The 14,560-nt window shown below is 40.9% G+C and overlaps 1 protein-coding gene across 4 annotated transcripts; it reads left to right on the top strand.

Annotated features, from left to right (window-relative positions):
- The first annotated feature begins 414 nt into the window (after positions 1-414).
- On the top strand, positions 415-14,379 carry septin5a (septin 5a). Of its 4 annotated transcripts, none has more exons than XM_056773003.1 (11): positions 415-756; positions 8,250-8,340; positions 9,850-9,936; positions 10,264-10,387; positions 10,584-10,718; positions 11,476-11,593; positions 11,760-11,861; positions 11,983-12,079; positions 12,279-12,414; positions 12,740-12,842; positions 13,702-14,379. In XM_056773003.1, the coding sequence occupies exons 1-11, from the start codon at positions 655-657 to the stop codon at positions 13,762-13,764; spliced, it is 1,158 nt and encodes a 385-aa protein (XP_056628981.1). In that variant the 5' UTR covers positions 415-654; the 3' UTR covers positions 13,765-14,379. The 4 variants fall into 4 exon arrangements, with proteins under 4 accessions (XP_056628981.1, XP_056628982.1, XP_056628983.1 ...); XM_056773004.1 differs by lacking the exon at positions 415-756 and adding an exon at positions 6,831-7,652; XM_056773005.1 differs by lacking the exon at positions 415-756 and adding an exon at positions 7,691-7,866.
- Positions 14,380-14,560: the final 181 nt, after the last annotated feature.

Here is a 14,560-nt window from a genome sequence, read left to right as displayed (position 1 = left end):
TGACGTTTGTTTATGTGCATTTCTTCACAACTTCCTTTAGAACCGGAACCTTTTCATCTGTGCTACTAGATCAAACTCATATTTTGTTCATTATTTCACTAATTCATTGACCTTGTGAATTTCAAGCCTGTGTTAGATTTTATATTAAAAAATAAGCTTGTGGTCATTTTTGGTGATTTAAAGTTTCAATAATTTTACATGATGTAAAGAACATTCTGTGAGAATTTCATGATGATGTCATAACTATTAATTATTTTCAAGTCATAGTGAAATTCGATTGTAATGAAACTTTGATGCTTCTAATCTCATAATTAAATGAAACATTAAGCCTGAATTTCACAGACGGGTTCACATGTCAAAAGATATTTCTTTACATGTTGATAGTATTTGACAACTAGTATTCTGTGTGACCATGAGTCATGATGCAATAGGGGCGTGTCCTCATCCGTTTGCCACGCCTCTTCTACGTCTGGGGTTCCCTGCGGGCCTGACCGTGAGCCAGACGAAACCCAAGTCCTCATCCGGTACAGATCACCAGAGAGAGCCTGAAACATGACCACCAACATCCGATACAAGAGCAGGATGATGAAATCCGGTAAAGAAGAACCCGCAGTCGCTGTTATCACAGTGTTTGAGTGTTTTTGACCGAATGAAATGATGATTTTTCTCTTTTCATCCTTCGCTCGCACATCGGACCTGCTGCTGCTGCTGCTGCTGGTGGTGCTGATGCTGCGCTCACATGTAGAGGACGGCGAGGTGAGAAACCCACGACACACATCGCATCCTATCATTTCACTTCTGTTTTTACTCTTTCACACCACAATACACAAACCACGAAGCGTTTTGCGCCACTAATACGCACGCGCAGTTTACCGCGTATCGCACCTCTTGGGTTTGCCAGACGTGTTTTACGCGTTTAGCGTGTTGTTTGTTGATCCATTACTGTTTACATGCTTCCGTGTTTGAGCTTTAATGCGATCCAGGAGATTGCGCTGACGGTTTTACACCCAACATCAGCTGACGCACTTCATTTCTCACGAGCTCCCCCGGACCGTCGCGCATCAGATCGGATGTGATGACACGCGTTCATCTGTGTTTTATCATAAATGAGTTTTGTGATTAGAAATGTGTGATTTCTGATGCTTTTACTACATTGTAAAACGTGCGCCTGATGGCTGTCGCTTTGAGCTGTTAGATGATGATGCTGCTGTGCCATTCTCAAGTGGTCGCCATGGTTACAGGAGCATCGGTGTGGGAGGTTTGCCCACAGCATCACTGTACACAGGTTATGATAAAGCTGCATATGTGAATCCTGGGGTTTTAAGACTCGTATAGTCACACAGTCACACAGTCACATGATATTTATGTGTGATGTGAGGACCTGCACATAGTTTGTGTAACGTCTTTGTATCATTCATAAAATAGTTTCACAAGTGCAGTGTTGATTGACTCCTGTTGAAACTGGTTTTCAGTTGTTGGGGCTCGGCGTGTTTGTCTCTTTGTTAATACTCAAAAGGCATTAGGTGTGATATGCTGCTTAGACCTGTTCTAGAATAGTCAGAGGCAGGTGTGGTATCATTGTATACAGATTTTTTTTTAAGTTATGTTGATGAGTCATTTTAGTGCATTTCCTCATAACATACTTTCAAACTCCAAATCAACATCGTTTTGTCGACTTCAAGAGCACACCAGATGATCTCATAGCTAACAGTCAATCGCTCAAAACCGCAGAGAAAGTGCTCTACAGCAGAAGCATGGGATCATACTGTGGTTTAGTAGCTAATGATAAAAGCGGGTCACACGCTGCTGCCTGCTGCTGGAAATAAAACATCATTTATTCCATTAGATTCTGTGTCTGTGTTGTAAGTCAAATTGGATGAAGCTGTGCAAGAGATACGAGATGCCCACACAAAACACACATGAAGCAGTTTACTCCCACACCCACTTAAATACTCTCTCTCTCTCTCTCTCTCTCTCTCTCTCTCTCTCTCTCTCTCTCTCTCTCTCTCTCTCTCTCTCTCTCTCTCTCTCTCTCTCTCTCCTTCTATCACTATCTCCCTCTCTCACTCTCTTTCTCTCCCTCTCTCTCTCTCTCTCTCTCTCTCTGCTCTCTCTCTCTCTCTCTCTCTCCTTCTATCACTATCTCCCTCTCTCACTCTCTTTCTCTCCCTCTCTCTCTCTCTCTCTGCTCTCTCTCTCTCTCTCTCTCTCTCTCTCTCCTTCTGTCACTATCTCCCTCTCTCTCTCACTTTCTCTCCCTCTCTCTCTCTCTCTGCTCTCTCTCTCTCTCTCTCTCTCTCTCTCTCTCCTTCTATCACTATATCCTTCTCTCACTCTCTCTTTCTCACTCACTCTCTCTCACTGACTCTAACTCTCTCACTCTCTCTCTCTCTCTCTCTCTCTCTCTCTCTCTCTCTCTGCTCTCTCTCTCTCTCCTTCTATCACTATCTCCCTCTCTCACTCTCTCTTTCTCACTCACTCTCTCTCACTGACTTTAACTCTCTCACTCTCTCTCTCTCTGCTCTCTCTCTTTCTCTCCTTCTATCACTATCTCACTCTCTCTCACTCTCTTTCTCTCCCTCCCTCCCTCCCTCCCTCCCTCCCTCCCTCCCTCTCTCTCTCTCTCTCTCTCTTTCTCTTTCTCTCTTTCTCTCTCTCTCTCTCTCTCCCTCTCTCTCTCTCTCTCTCTCTCTTTCTCTCTTTCTCTCTCTCTCTCTCTTTCTCCTCCTCTCTCTCTCTCTCTCTCTCTCTCTCTCTCTCTCTCTCTCTCTCTCTCTCTCTCTCTCTCTCTCTCTCTCTCTCTCTCTCCTTCTGTCACTATCTCCCTCTCTCTCTCACTTTCTCTCCCTCTCTCTCTCTCTCTGCTCTCTCTCTCTCTCTCTCTCTCTCTCTCTCTCTCTCTCTCTCTCTCTCTCTCTCTCTCTCTCTCTCTCTCTCTCTCTCTCTCTCCTTCTATCACTATCTCCCTCTCTCACTCTCTTTCTCTCCCTCTCTCTCTCTCTCTCTCTGCTCTCTCTCTCTCTCTCTCTCTCCTTCTATCACTATCTCCCTCTCTCACTCTCTTTCTCTCCCTCTCTCTCTCTCTCTGCTCTCTCTCTCTCTCTCTCTCTCTCTCTCTCCTTCTGTCACTATCTCCCTCTCTCTCTCACTTTCTCTCCCTCTCTCTCTCTCTCTGCTCTCTCTCTCTCTCTCTCTCTCTCTCTCTCTCTCTCTCTCTCTCTCTCTCCTTCTATCACTATATCCTTCTCTCACTCTCTCTTTCTCACTCACTCTCTCTCACTGACTCTAACTCTCTCACTCTCTCTCTCTCTCTCTCTCTCTCTCTCTCTCTCTCTCTCTCTCTCTCTCTCTCTCTGCTCTCTCTCTCTCTCCTTCTATCACTATCTCCCTCTCTCACTCTCTCTTTCTCACTCACTCTCTCTCACTGACTTTAACTCTCTCACTCTCTCTCTCTCTGCTCTCTCTCTTTCTCTCCTTCTATCACTATCTCACTCTCTCTCACTCTCTTTCTCTCCCTCCCTCCCTCCCTCCCTCCCTCCCTCCCTCCCTCTCTCTCTCTCTCTCTTTCTCTTTCTCTCTTTCTCTCTCTCTCTCTCTCTCCCTCTCTCTCTCTCTCTCTCTCTCTTTCTCTCTTTCTCTCTCTCTCTCTCTCTCTCTCTCTCTCTCTCTCTCTCTCTCTCTCTCTCTCTCTCTCTCTCTCTCTCTCTCTCTCTCTCTCTCCTTCTGTCACTATCTCCCTCTCTCTCTCACTTTCTCTCCCTCTCTCTCTCTCTCTGCTCTCTCTCTCTCTCTCTCTCTCTCTCTCTCTCTCTCCTTCTATCACTATATCCTTCTCTCACTCTCTCTTTCTCACTCACTCTCTCTCACTGACTCTAACTCTCTCACTCTCTCTCTCTCTCTCTCTCTCTCTCTCTGCTCTCTCTCTCTCTCCTTCTATCACTATCTCCCTCTCTCACTCTCTCTTTCTCACTCACTCTCTCTCACTGACTTTAACTCTCTCACTCTCTCTCTCTCTGCTCTCTCTCTTTCTCTCCTTCTATCACTATCTCACTCTCTCTCACTCTCTTTCTCTCCCTCCCTCCCTCCCTCCCTCCCTCCCTCCCTCCTCTCTCTCTCTCTTTCTCTCTCTCTTTCTCTCTCTCTCTCTCTCTCCCTCTCTCTCTCTCTCTCTCTCTCTCTCTCTCTTTCTCTCTTTCTCTCTCTCTCTCTCTTTCTCCTCCTCTCTCTCTCTCTCTCTCTCTCTCTCTCTCTGCATTGAGCTTTTAATAACTTAATGGTCTGGAAGACTGGCTGCCGTTTAACAAATGTCTTTATCCCTCTGTGGAAAGGTCACTTCTTTGCAGCAGTGTGCTGTCAGTTTTGTGTATGTGTGTGACAGATGGTTGAATTGAGATTCTTTTGATCATGAAGTCAAATGGCTTGTGCTGTTGCTCAAATACCACGGCAAGAAACATCCGTCTCAGCAGCACTGCCGGTTATCAGCATTTGTGTTTCGATGCTCGGCATTTATTGTCCATCAAATATTTACACAAACGACGACCTGTGATCTGTGCATTTGACCCTGTGCAGCTGCCGTACGGCCTCAGGTTGTGTTCGGTCAGCTCAGGGCAAACTCTCGTGACAGCGGCTTTTGAGCTTGAATTGCTCTTGGTGTTGCAATAAGTGTAGACTCGTGTAAAACACTGTCAGCTCAATACTTCACCCATCTGTCATTTTCCTCATTATGACATCATCACGATATTCACATTTTAAGATGTGCTTGTCCATGCAGATCTTCCATTCTTGATGCGAGAGTGTTGCGTGTGCGGTTGACAGGGAGATCCTTTGCGGTTGCTAAGGTGTTCTGTGTGGGTTTTTAGTTTGTTGTGGGTGGTTGCTATTGCTGTGTAGGTAGTAAAATATTGAAGTGTTTTTATAGTGTGTTGCTTTGTGGTTGCTAGGGTCTTCTTGGTGGTGGTAGATAGGTTTTAGACATCAAAGATGCCCAGCTCACTTTATTTGAGCTCAATTATTTAACTTGGCAAACAACAAAAACCAGAGGCCAAGAATATTTGGTTTACAGTTTTTTTTAGTCTTGAGAGGTACGATTGTTTCATACAGTGACAGTGTTTCTGAAACATATAGAAGCACGTGTGTTAATCTCTGGTGTGAGAGCTCCAGGTGGCATACAGACCTGACAGCTGGACAGTGAGTGGGGTTCTGCTTTACACTTTTGGGAGAAGGGAGGAGGCAGGGACCATTGTGTAACTCAGAGACATCTGCTCTCCTCTATTCATGAGACCCCCTGTGAACCCCTCCAGCCCCCCATCAGCAAACTGATCATCTATATGCATGACCAATAACCCCCCATCAAACCTTTTTGGGGGCAGACTGTCATGTGTACATCTTTATATACATTTATATATGTTTAAGTGGTGTTTGTGATTACAGTGATTTTAGTCATTTCAGTTCATCATATATAGATGACGGCTATGTCAGATTTAGTTTGTTTCGTTTTTTCTGAAGGATGACATAAAGAGTGAAACTAGATTCATTCTCTTATGCAATATCTAGAGACTGAAATATATACTTAATAACCACATAGTCATATGCTAAAACCACACCCTAATATCACAGTATATTTAACAAAGTCATTTTAAACTTTAAATGGACAGTTCATCCAAAAATAAGAATTCTGTTATCATTTACATTTAGGCATTTACATTTAGTCATTTGGCAGACGCTTTTATCCAAAGCGACTTACAGTGCACTTATTACAGGGACAATCCCCCTGGAGCAACATGGAGTAAAGTGTCTTGCTCAAGGACACACTGGTGGTGGCGGCTGGGATCGAACCAGCAACCTTTTGATTTACCAGTTCAGGGGTTTAACCCACTAGACCACCATCTCCACCAAGACTCCATTTATTCACACCGTATATTTTGTCTCTGTGGTTTTGTGTTCGCACAATGAAAGTCAATGAGGTTCAGTGTTGTTTGGTTATCAACGTTCTTCAAAATATCTTCTTTTGTGTTCTGCAACAGAAAGACAGTCATACAGGTTTGGAATGACACAAGAGGGAGTAAATGATGAAGGAACTCCCTTTAATTCACCCAGATTGGTTGGTTACTGGGGCACGGTGGCTTAGTGGTTAGCACGTTCGCCTCACACCTCCAGGGTTGAGGGTTCGATTCCCGCTTCCGACTTTTGTGTGTGGAGTTTGCATGTTCTCCCCGTGCCTCGGGGGTTTCCTCCGGGTACTCCGGTTTCCTCCCCTGGTCCAAAGACATGCATGGTAGGTTGATTGGCATCTCTGGAAAAATTGTCTGTAGGGTGTGAGTGTGTGAGTGAATGAGTGAGTGTGTGTGCCCTGCGATGGGTTGGCACTCCATCCAGGGTGTATCCTGCCTTGATGCCCGATGACTCCTGAGATAGGCACAGGCTCCCCGTGACCCGAGGTAGTTCGGATAAGCGGTAGAAAATGGAATGGAATGGAATGGTTGGTTACTCGTATTATTCTCTGTGAGAGTCAGCAAGTGCTGTTGTCATGTCAGGTGTCAGAAATCACTGTTTTTAATCCTTAGCTTATGTATCTGTAAATGAATTTGTGCCGGATTGGCCCTCCTGTTAAGATTCCTGTTGTCCTCCAGAACAGCAGCACCCCCTGTTGTTGTAAAAGCTGTACTTCGTTACATTAGATTTGTCTCAAAGGTTCAGTTTTAAACTTTGACTTTGGCAATGTTAAGAATGGTATATCCCAGTTTACATTTGCAGGCATTTCTTTTATCTACAGCTAGCTACAAAGATGAGAAACACAACAATGCAATTCATCCTAAAATGGCAGAATATGAAAAGTATACTGTCTAGTATGTACTATAAATTGAACATGTTGCCCAGTGTGCAGATGTTTTTCTACTGTACATAAAGTGTACCATCTTTCAATAACTGTGAAACAATAGGACTGACATCACAAACATCACACAAAATTAACATAGAAATGATTTTTGGTGAGACACGAATAAAAGAAAGAACGTAACCGTGTAAAGAATGATGTTATAAATGATGGTATAAAAGAGCAATTTATAAGTGGAAAGGTTTTAGGAGGATTCACAAAAGTGGCGCCTCATGAAGAACGAAGAAGAGTTCTGAAAATAAAACTCTAGTCTGTGGAAAAGCTGTGTGCCAGTCTGGCAAGGGCTCATGGGAAGGGTGTGGCTCCGTCTTACTAAATGTGTCACACAAACACACACCCGTCTGTGGAAATAAGTGGGGGAGAAACACACGACCAAATGAATGAGTGTTTTTTTTTCCCAGTTTCAGCTTCCCCCCCTTTCCTGTCTGAAATTGCTTCCATGCGTTTTTCTCTTTACGTTTCTCTCTCTCTCTTCCTTCACTTCTGAGTCTTTCATTTACTGGTGCGAGGATTCCACTGCCAGCCTGAAAACAGAGGAATGTGCCATGAGCCGGACACCGGTATAAAACAAGGAAAAGGGAAACAAACAGAGTTTATAGAGAGAGAGAGAGAGAGAGAGAGAGAGAGAGAGAGGAGGCTTGGACGGCAGTGTTTGAGGACTGTTGTTTGAGTCGTCTGGTCCAGGATGGACACCATGATGCTTCAGGAGAAACTGGTGGAGAAACTTCTGTGCCCTCGAACCCGAACCACTCGACAGAAGGTTGTGCGTTAAATAGTCCTGTTCAAATATATATTGACACTAATGTAAACATCTAAACTTATTTTTTAGTACCGCCATCCATGATTTATTCTCTTTCTCGCTCTCTTTTTTTCACGCATGTGTGGGGTGAGAATCGTCAGGTTTCTTTTTCTAGCACGACAGACAGCGGAAGCACCAGTGAGATGTTCTGGCTGAGAGACGATCATGTTTGGCGGTAGTTTCAGGGGGTTTTGATGCTCTTGTCAGTCTGTGTCAATGGGGCCTGTGTGTGTGTTTGTGACCCCTTAGTCGGTTTGATAAACATTTTTGTTCTCTTCCCACTGCATGACTATGAGTGCTGTCAATGTCTGCCGAGCGTAGTCTCTATTTATAGAGTTTCTGACCGCTGGCCAGTTTCCGGCACAGTCGGTACTGTAGAGATATACAGCGGGCGACTCAAAGTCACTTCTCATGCTCAATGATTTCTGTGCCAATCACAAAACTTCAGGCTTAAAGAAACAGTGCACACATGAAAACACCATTCTGCCATCATTTACCTCGTGTCGAGATTTTAGAAACTTAACAATGTCAACTTTGCTCCTCGTTCCCCTCTCTCAGGATAAGCAGTACGTTGGATTCGCTACACTTCCAAATCAGGTTCACAGGAAGTCAGTGAAGAAGGGCTTTGACTTCACTCTGATGGTGGCAGGTACGTGTGAGGTCATCGTCATGTCCGTCGTCATTCACGCTGAATAAAGGCAAACGGGGCTGTAAAACGGTTTATCGTGGTTAATCGCATCCAGAATCAAAGTTTGTGTTTATGTTATACATGTCGATGTAATGTGCATTTTATTTTGTATTTATGAACACATACACATAAATGCATAGATTTAAGGAAAATATAACAATTAATAAACTTTTATTCAGAATATAAATTATTGGTGAATATAAATTAATACATTTAAATATTGAAATTAAGTATGTGTATGTTTGGTGTTTTTAAATAGAAAATTAATATGCACTGTACACAGATATATTTATATATTATGTTAACACAAACCTTTATTCTGGATGTGATTTATCGCGATATATTGTTTGACAGCCCTATAACAACAAGTTTATTTGAAATAAACTGATAATTCCGTCTTTAAAAAAAGTTAAAAACTAATGCTTTTATCATGTTATCATGTTTTCTGTTTATTGCTGAATTTTGAGTTTTTTTGCTTGATTAAAACAACCCAACTACAATTTGATCGATATTACTTGGAATCAGTGTTGGGTAAATTAATCTGAAAAAGTAATGAATTAATTCAGAATAAATCAAAAATCTGTTGGTCATCTTCGTTGTTGTCGATCTTGGTGTAGAATTTTATCAAGCTGTTTCTTGAGGTCTCAACCTGAGTTCACATCCGCTGGGTGCTTATTTTCTTTATTATTTAGTCCAAATTGTTCAATTTATTCCCAAAAATACATCGTGAACGTTTATTCAATAGAACATTTGTTTGTAAACTAAGAGAAAATGAGAGAAAAATTGGACTCAAGGGACTATTTGTGTCATCATTTTGCATCTCAACTACGCATAAACTGTTCCATCCTTTGTTTCTGATCTGGGCAGTTCCAGCGTTATGGACGTGACATAAAAATGCTCAGAGAATTAAATTGTTACGATTATATTAAACCATCTGTTTATATTTTACTGAACCCTTGTTGTGAAAAAAAGGACGTGGTTTATGGGAGACGATAAACTTTGAATGATTTCTTTAAAATAAAATGCAGAATCCTGAAGCAATAATACCCAATGAATGGAGAAGTGATGCCTCATTATAGAACACAAAATAGTTACTTTATATTCATTTTAATGTGTCCGTTTATGAGGAATATGTAGCGTTATGTATTTGAAAAATCTTGAAAATGCCACTTACCTGAAAAAAAATCATGCACTAAAAATAAAACAACAGCTTTACAAATTTAAAGAGAGATCTCACATGAGTATTTGAACCACCAAATGCTAAAATGGTAATGCTATAGTAATGTGCTGTTACTATAGGAAAAACTGCTGGTAAAAACATTTTTTTGACATTGTCAGGTTGACATTTTCACGGAATTGCCCATCTACAGACAACGGTTACTTACAATGTCACTTTTATTTAAGCAGCAACAGAAATACCAACATGTGTGTGTTTGCGTGCATGCATGCATGCATGTGTGTGTGTTTCAGGTGAATCAGGTTTGGGAAAGTCAACTCTTGTTAACAGCCTCTTCCTCACAGATCTCTATAAAGACAGAAAGTTACTCAACGCTGAAGGTATAAATTCATCATCTGCCCTCCTCACCTCCACACCGGTCCTTTATCTGTAAAACACAAAAGAAAACAATTTATTTCATTATATGAAAGTGTGTAATATCTGAGGTTAAAAAATTAAATTCACTATAAATAAAACACACAAAAAACAATGTTTTGTCTATATTAATGTCTGCTTTTACTTCCTTCATTTGAATTGTCTCCTTTGTACAGCACAGTGGTCAACCTTTGTTGTGTTTATTTGTGCTTTATAATTAAATATACAAAAGTGAAAAGAAAATATTAAGTCTACATTTCTGGTTCCCTATGTTTTATTTTAACCATTTGTAGAACGTATAAACCAGACGGTTGAGATCACCAAACACACCGTGGACATCGAGGAGAAAGGAGTTAAACTCAAGCTCACGATTGTAGACACACCGGGGTTTGGAGACGCTGTTAATAATAATGAATGGTAAGAGTGCTTCTGGATGCTGATTGGTTGTTACAGTGTTCACTATGTAGAAAATCTGAAAATGCTAAAAATTTCTATGATATTTAGGTTTAGGGGATTAAATCTACAGTTTGTACAGTTTAAAAATCATTGCGCCTATGGACTGTCCCCACGGAGAAAATAAACCAGACACGTGTGTGTGTGTGTGTGTTTTCAGCTGGAAGCCCATCACAGATTACATTGATCAACAGTTTGAGCAGTACTTCAGAGACGAGAGCGGACTCAACAGAAAGAACATTCTGGACAACAGAGTTCACTGCTGCCTGTATTTCATACCGCCGTTTGGACACGGGTACGACAAACACGTGTGTGTTCATATATGTGATCACGTTTGTATTTGCGGGAGTGCAGTAAAAACCATTTATAGTTACTTAATTACTTAATAGTAAACCTCACATAGTAAATATGTGATGCCAGATAATTAATATTTATAAGAAAACTGTTTAAGTTTCAGAATTGTGACCCCCCAAAAACATGCACGTTCTTTTGTTCGTGCATGTCTGCATATTTGTATTACAATATTGTGTGTGTGTGTGCATGTGTGTGTGTGCATACATTCTTTTTGTCCATCTGTAACATTTATTGTTGCAATGTTGACCTTTTTTAAGTAGCAAACACACAAAAATAAACATACGGGAAGTATTTTTTTCAGCAAGGCAAAACAGAGCAGTCAAGTTAAACAATGGCAATAAAAATATATATGAATGCTTAAAGGTTTTTGATCAATTAGATGAATTAAAATATTGACTTGTTTTAGAGATGACCAGGATTGTGTGTGTGTGTGTGTGTGTTCTTTTTGTGTGGGTTTGTGTGTTTGTGTGCCTTTGTTTGTGTGTGTACCAGCAAGTGTTTTTGTGTTCATGTTTTTGTGTGAGGGTGTCTGTTTGCGTGTGTGTCTGTGTGTTTTTGTGTGTGTGTTGTGTTTCATATGTAGTGAAATGAAAGTCGCTTTGGATAAAAGCATCTGCCAAATGAATAAATGTAAATGTAAAGTGTGTTCAAGCGATTTCCTGCACATGGACAGAGTGATTGTAATGTTTTCTGTGCAGTCTGCGGCCGGTGGATGTGGAGTTTATGAAGGCTTTACATGAGAAGGTCAACATTATTCCTCTGATATCCAAAGCCGACTGCCTCACTCCAAATGAAGTGAAGAAACTCAAAGACCGGGTAAAGTGCCTCCTATATCTTTATCCATATATCCATAAATTAAATAAAATTAAGTCTCAAGTGAATCTGTCGTGCTGATTCAAACACTCCTAACTCAGTAACTTGCAGATGAAGAAGAAAGTGTTTCATATTTGTGATGTTGACCTGTGGCTGTATCTTCCCGCAGGTGCGAGATGAGATCGAGCGCTTCGGGATCAAAGTCTACCAGTTCCCTGAGTGTGATTCTGATGAAGAAGAAGAGTTCAAACAGATGGACAAAGAGCTGAAGGTCAGACACACATATCACTCTTCATCTGTCATGATGTAATGCATTATACATCCATTGATCTGACGTGTGAGATATCATGAAGCAGAAAGAATAATTGTCGTTGTTGTTGTGTGTACTGTAGGAGTGTACTCCATTTGCTGTCATCGGCAGTAATACAGTAGTGGAGGCCAGAGGTCAGCGGGTCAGAGGTCGTCTTTACCCCTGGGGTATCGTGGAAGGTCAGTGGTCTGAGTCTGTGACGTATATCAGGGATGAGATCTCTGCAATATGTCCGTTTTTAAATGGAGAACAAATGAAAACGTTTCTCATCTGTGTCTCAGATATCTCTCCTGACAGAGTGAGGCTTGTGTTTGTGCATTTATCATGATGAAGTTAAGTGCTTTATTGTGTGTGTGTGTGTGTTTGTGTTTTCTTCAGTGGAGAATCAGTCACACTGTGACTTTGTGAAGCTGAGAAACATGCTGATCCGCTCTCACATGCACGACCTGAAAGATGTGACGTGTGACGTGCATTACGAAAACTACAGAGCTCACTGTATACAGGAGATGACCAGGTGTGTGTGCGTCTGTGTGCATCTCTGTGTGTGCGTGTGTTTGCACCTGTGTTTATGTTCGTGTGTTGGTTTGTGTGTGCGCGTGTGTGTTTGTGCATGCGTGCTTGTGTGTGTTTGTCTGTGTGTGTGTGTGTCCTGCGTGTGTGTGTGTGTGTTTGTATGTACGTGTGTGTTTCTGTGCGTGTGCCTTTGTGTGTGCGTGTGCGTGTGTATATTTGTGTGCGTGCGTGTGTATACGTACATGCGTGTGTGTGTGTGTGATTTGCTCAGTTGCAGCTGATTTGTGAGATCATTGATGTAATAAGGGTTTGTGTGTGTGTTACAGTAAACTTGCACAGGAAAACCGTACAGACAGTCCATTACCCATCCTGCCCCTGCCGACACCAGACGTGGAGACAGAGAGACTTATCAAGATGAAGGACGAAGAGGTATAACATCATATTAATCAGTGTTTCGTCAAAATGTTCAAACGTACAAAATGATGTAAAATCATATGGTTTTTATTAGTGTTGTAGTACTCAAGACCGGTTCTAAGGCCTTTTTTTGATAGTTTTGTCTCAGTCTCGACTGTCTTTGGTCTTGGACTTGTCTTGGTCTCAGTCTTAGTGGTCTCGGGATTTTTGCAAGACCACAGCTGTGGGAATTACAATAAAATGCTGGTGCATTGTCTGATTTAAGTGTTAAAGTCATTCACAGGATTGGATGTAAAACTTTAAAAGCTTTAAAAGCCATCAGTGACTTATTTCTTATTTGATTTATTTTGTTGCTGTTGTGGCAGTAAGAGATGAATATGGGATTGTGCTAAAAGAAATCTGTCAACAAAATTATACAAAGCTCCAAAATATCCAAGATGTGATTGCAAAAAAGGTACCTGTATGAGGTCTTGTTTCTTTATATTATAACATCTGACGTGAACTGAAAACATGATATTGATGTTATACAATTATTCAATAAACCACCCAAGTGTTTGTTCTAATTTGTCTAGTCTCAAACAAATCTTGAACAAAACATTTGTGCATTTATTCCACTGAATAGTGAACAATAAAAACGCATGATTCCTGTATTTTTAGTCTTATAAGGATGTTTAAGATGAATTTTAGGAGTGCTGGTCTTGGTCTTGTCTAGGTCTAGACACCCTCTGGACTTGGTCTCAGTTTAGGTGGTCTCGACTCCAACGCTAGTTTTTGTATTCAATCATTCTATCCAATATAGTGTGCATACTTTTTAATAGTTTTTTAAGCAATGTGACTTAAATCTTGAATCACAAGTGCTGTTTTGTATCTGCAGCTCAAGAGGATGCAAGAGATGCTGGAAAAAATGCAACAACAAATGCACGAGAAAGACAAGTGATGTACACACATACTGCAGCTCTCAGATGTGAATGCATTTAAATGATACTGTAGAAATACGATGACATCTACAGGTTCGACACGTATCTGCTGTCGGTTCAATGCCTGGTGCTTCTGTGTGCCTGAATCAAACACAGTGCAGCTGTTATGTGATATTACTATGTGTTCATGACAAATACTAGCAATGACGAGGAGCGTAAACAAACCCGTGTATAATTAACTTATATTAACTTTAAAAGTATCTAATTTATATGGCCTTTTTTATTTGCTAAGCAAGACGAATGTGTGTTTGTGTGAATTGTTTAGAGGAAGACGTTTTCTGAAATAACGCTGGAGTTTATGAATATACATAAACAACTGTGCTTGAGAGAGAGAGATAGAGAGAATTTGTAAAATTTCTTGCAGTTTTGTTTAGTGCTTGAACTTGGTGAATGTGAAAATACGGTTCATGTTTGTTGTCAATAAACACTCAGTTCAGACTGCTGCTCTTTGCTTGTTTTAATTATGACGACCATGACATTTAATTCAAGCAGAGCCGGTGTATTTTAACTGTTATTGTATAAAATGTTATAAATCTAGCAAGTGAAGCTCGCAAATAAATGTGAATTAAACATCAGCTGTCATGCGCTTGTTTTATTCCCACTAGAAAGAAAAATCACAGATGAGATCTCGGAGCAATACAATTTGGGGTTGTTTTTCTATCTGTTTATTTTCTGTTTTATTTCTATTTGCTAAATCAAAGTCATGCAATACATTTTCGTATGACATACAATCATTTAGCATTACTTGTATGTACT

Source organism: Triplophysa dalaica, chromosome 18, assembly GCF_015846415.1.
Source record: "Triplophysa dalaica isolate WHDGS20190420 chromosome 18, ASM1584641v1, whole genome shotgun sequence".
Taxonomy (NCBI): domain Eukaryota; kingdom Metazoa; phylum Chordata; class Actinopteri; order Cypriniformes; family Nemacheilidae; genus Triplophysa; species Triplophysa dalaica.
This window is presented reverse-complemented; position numbering and strand designations above follow the sequence as displayed.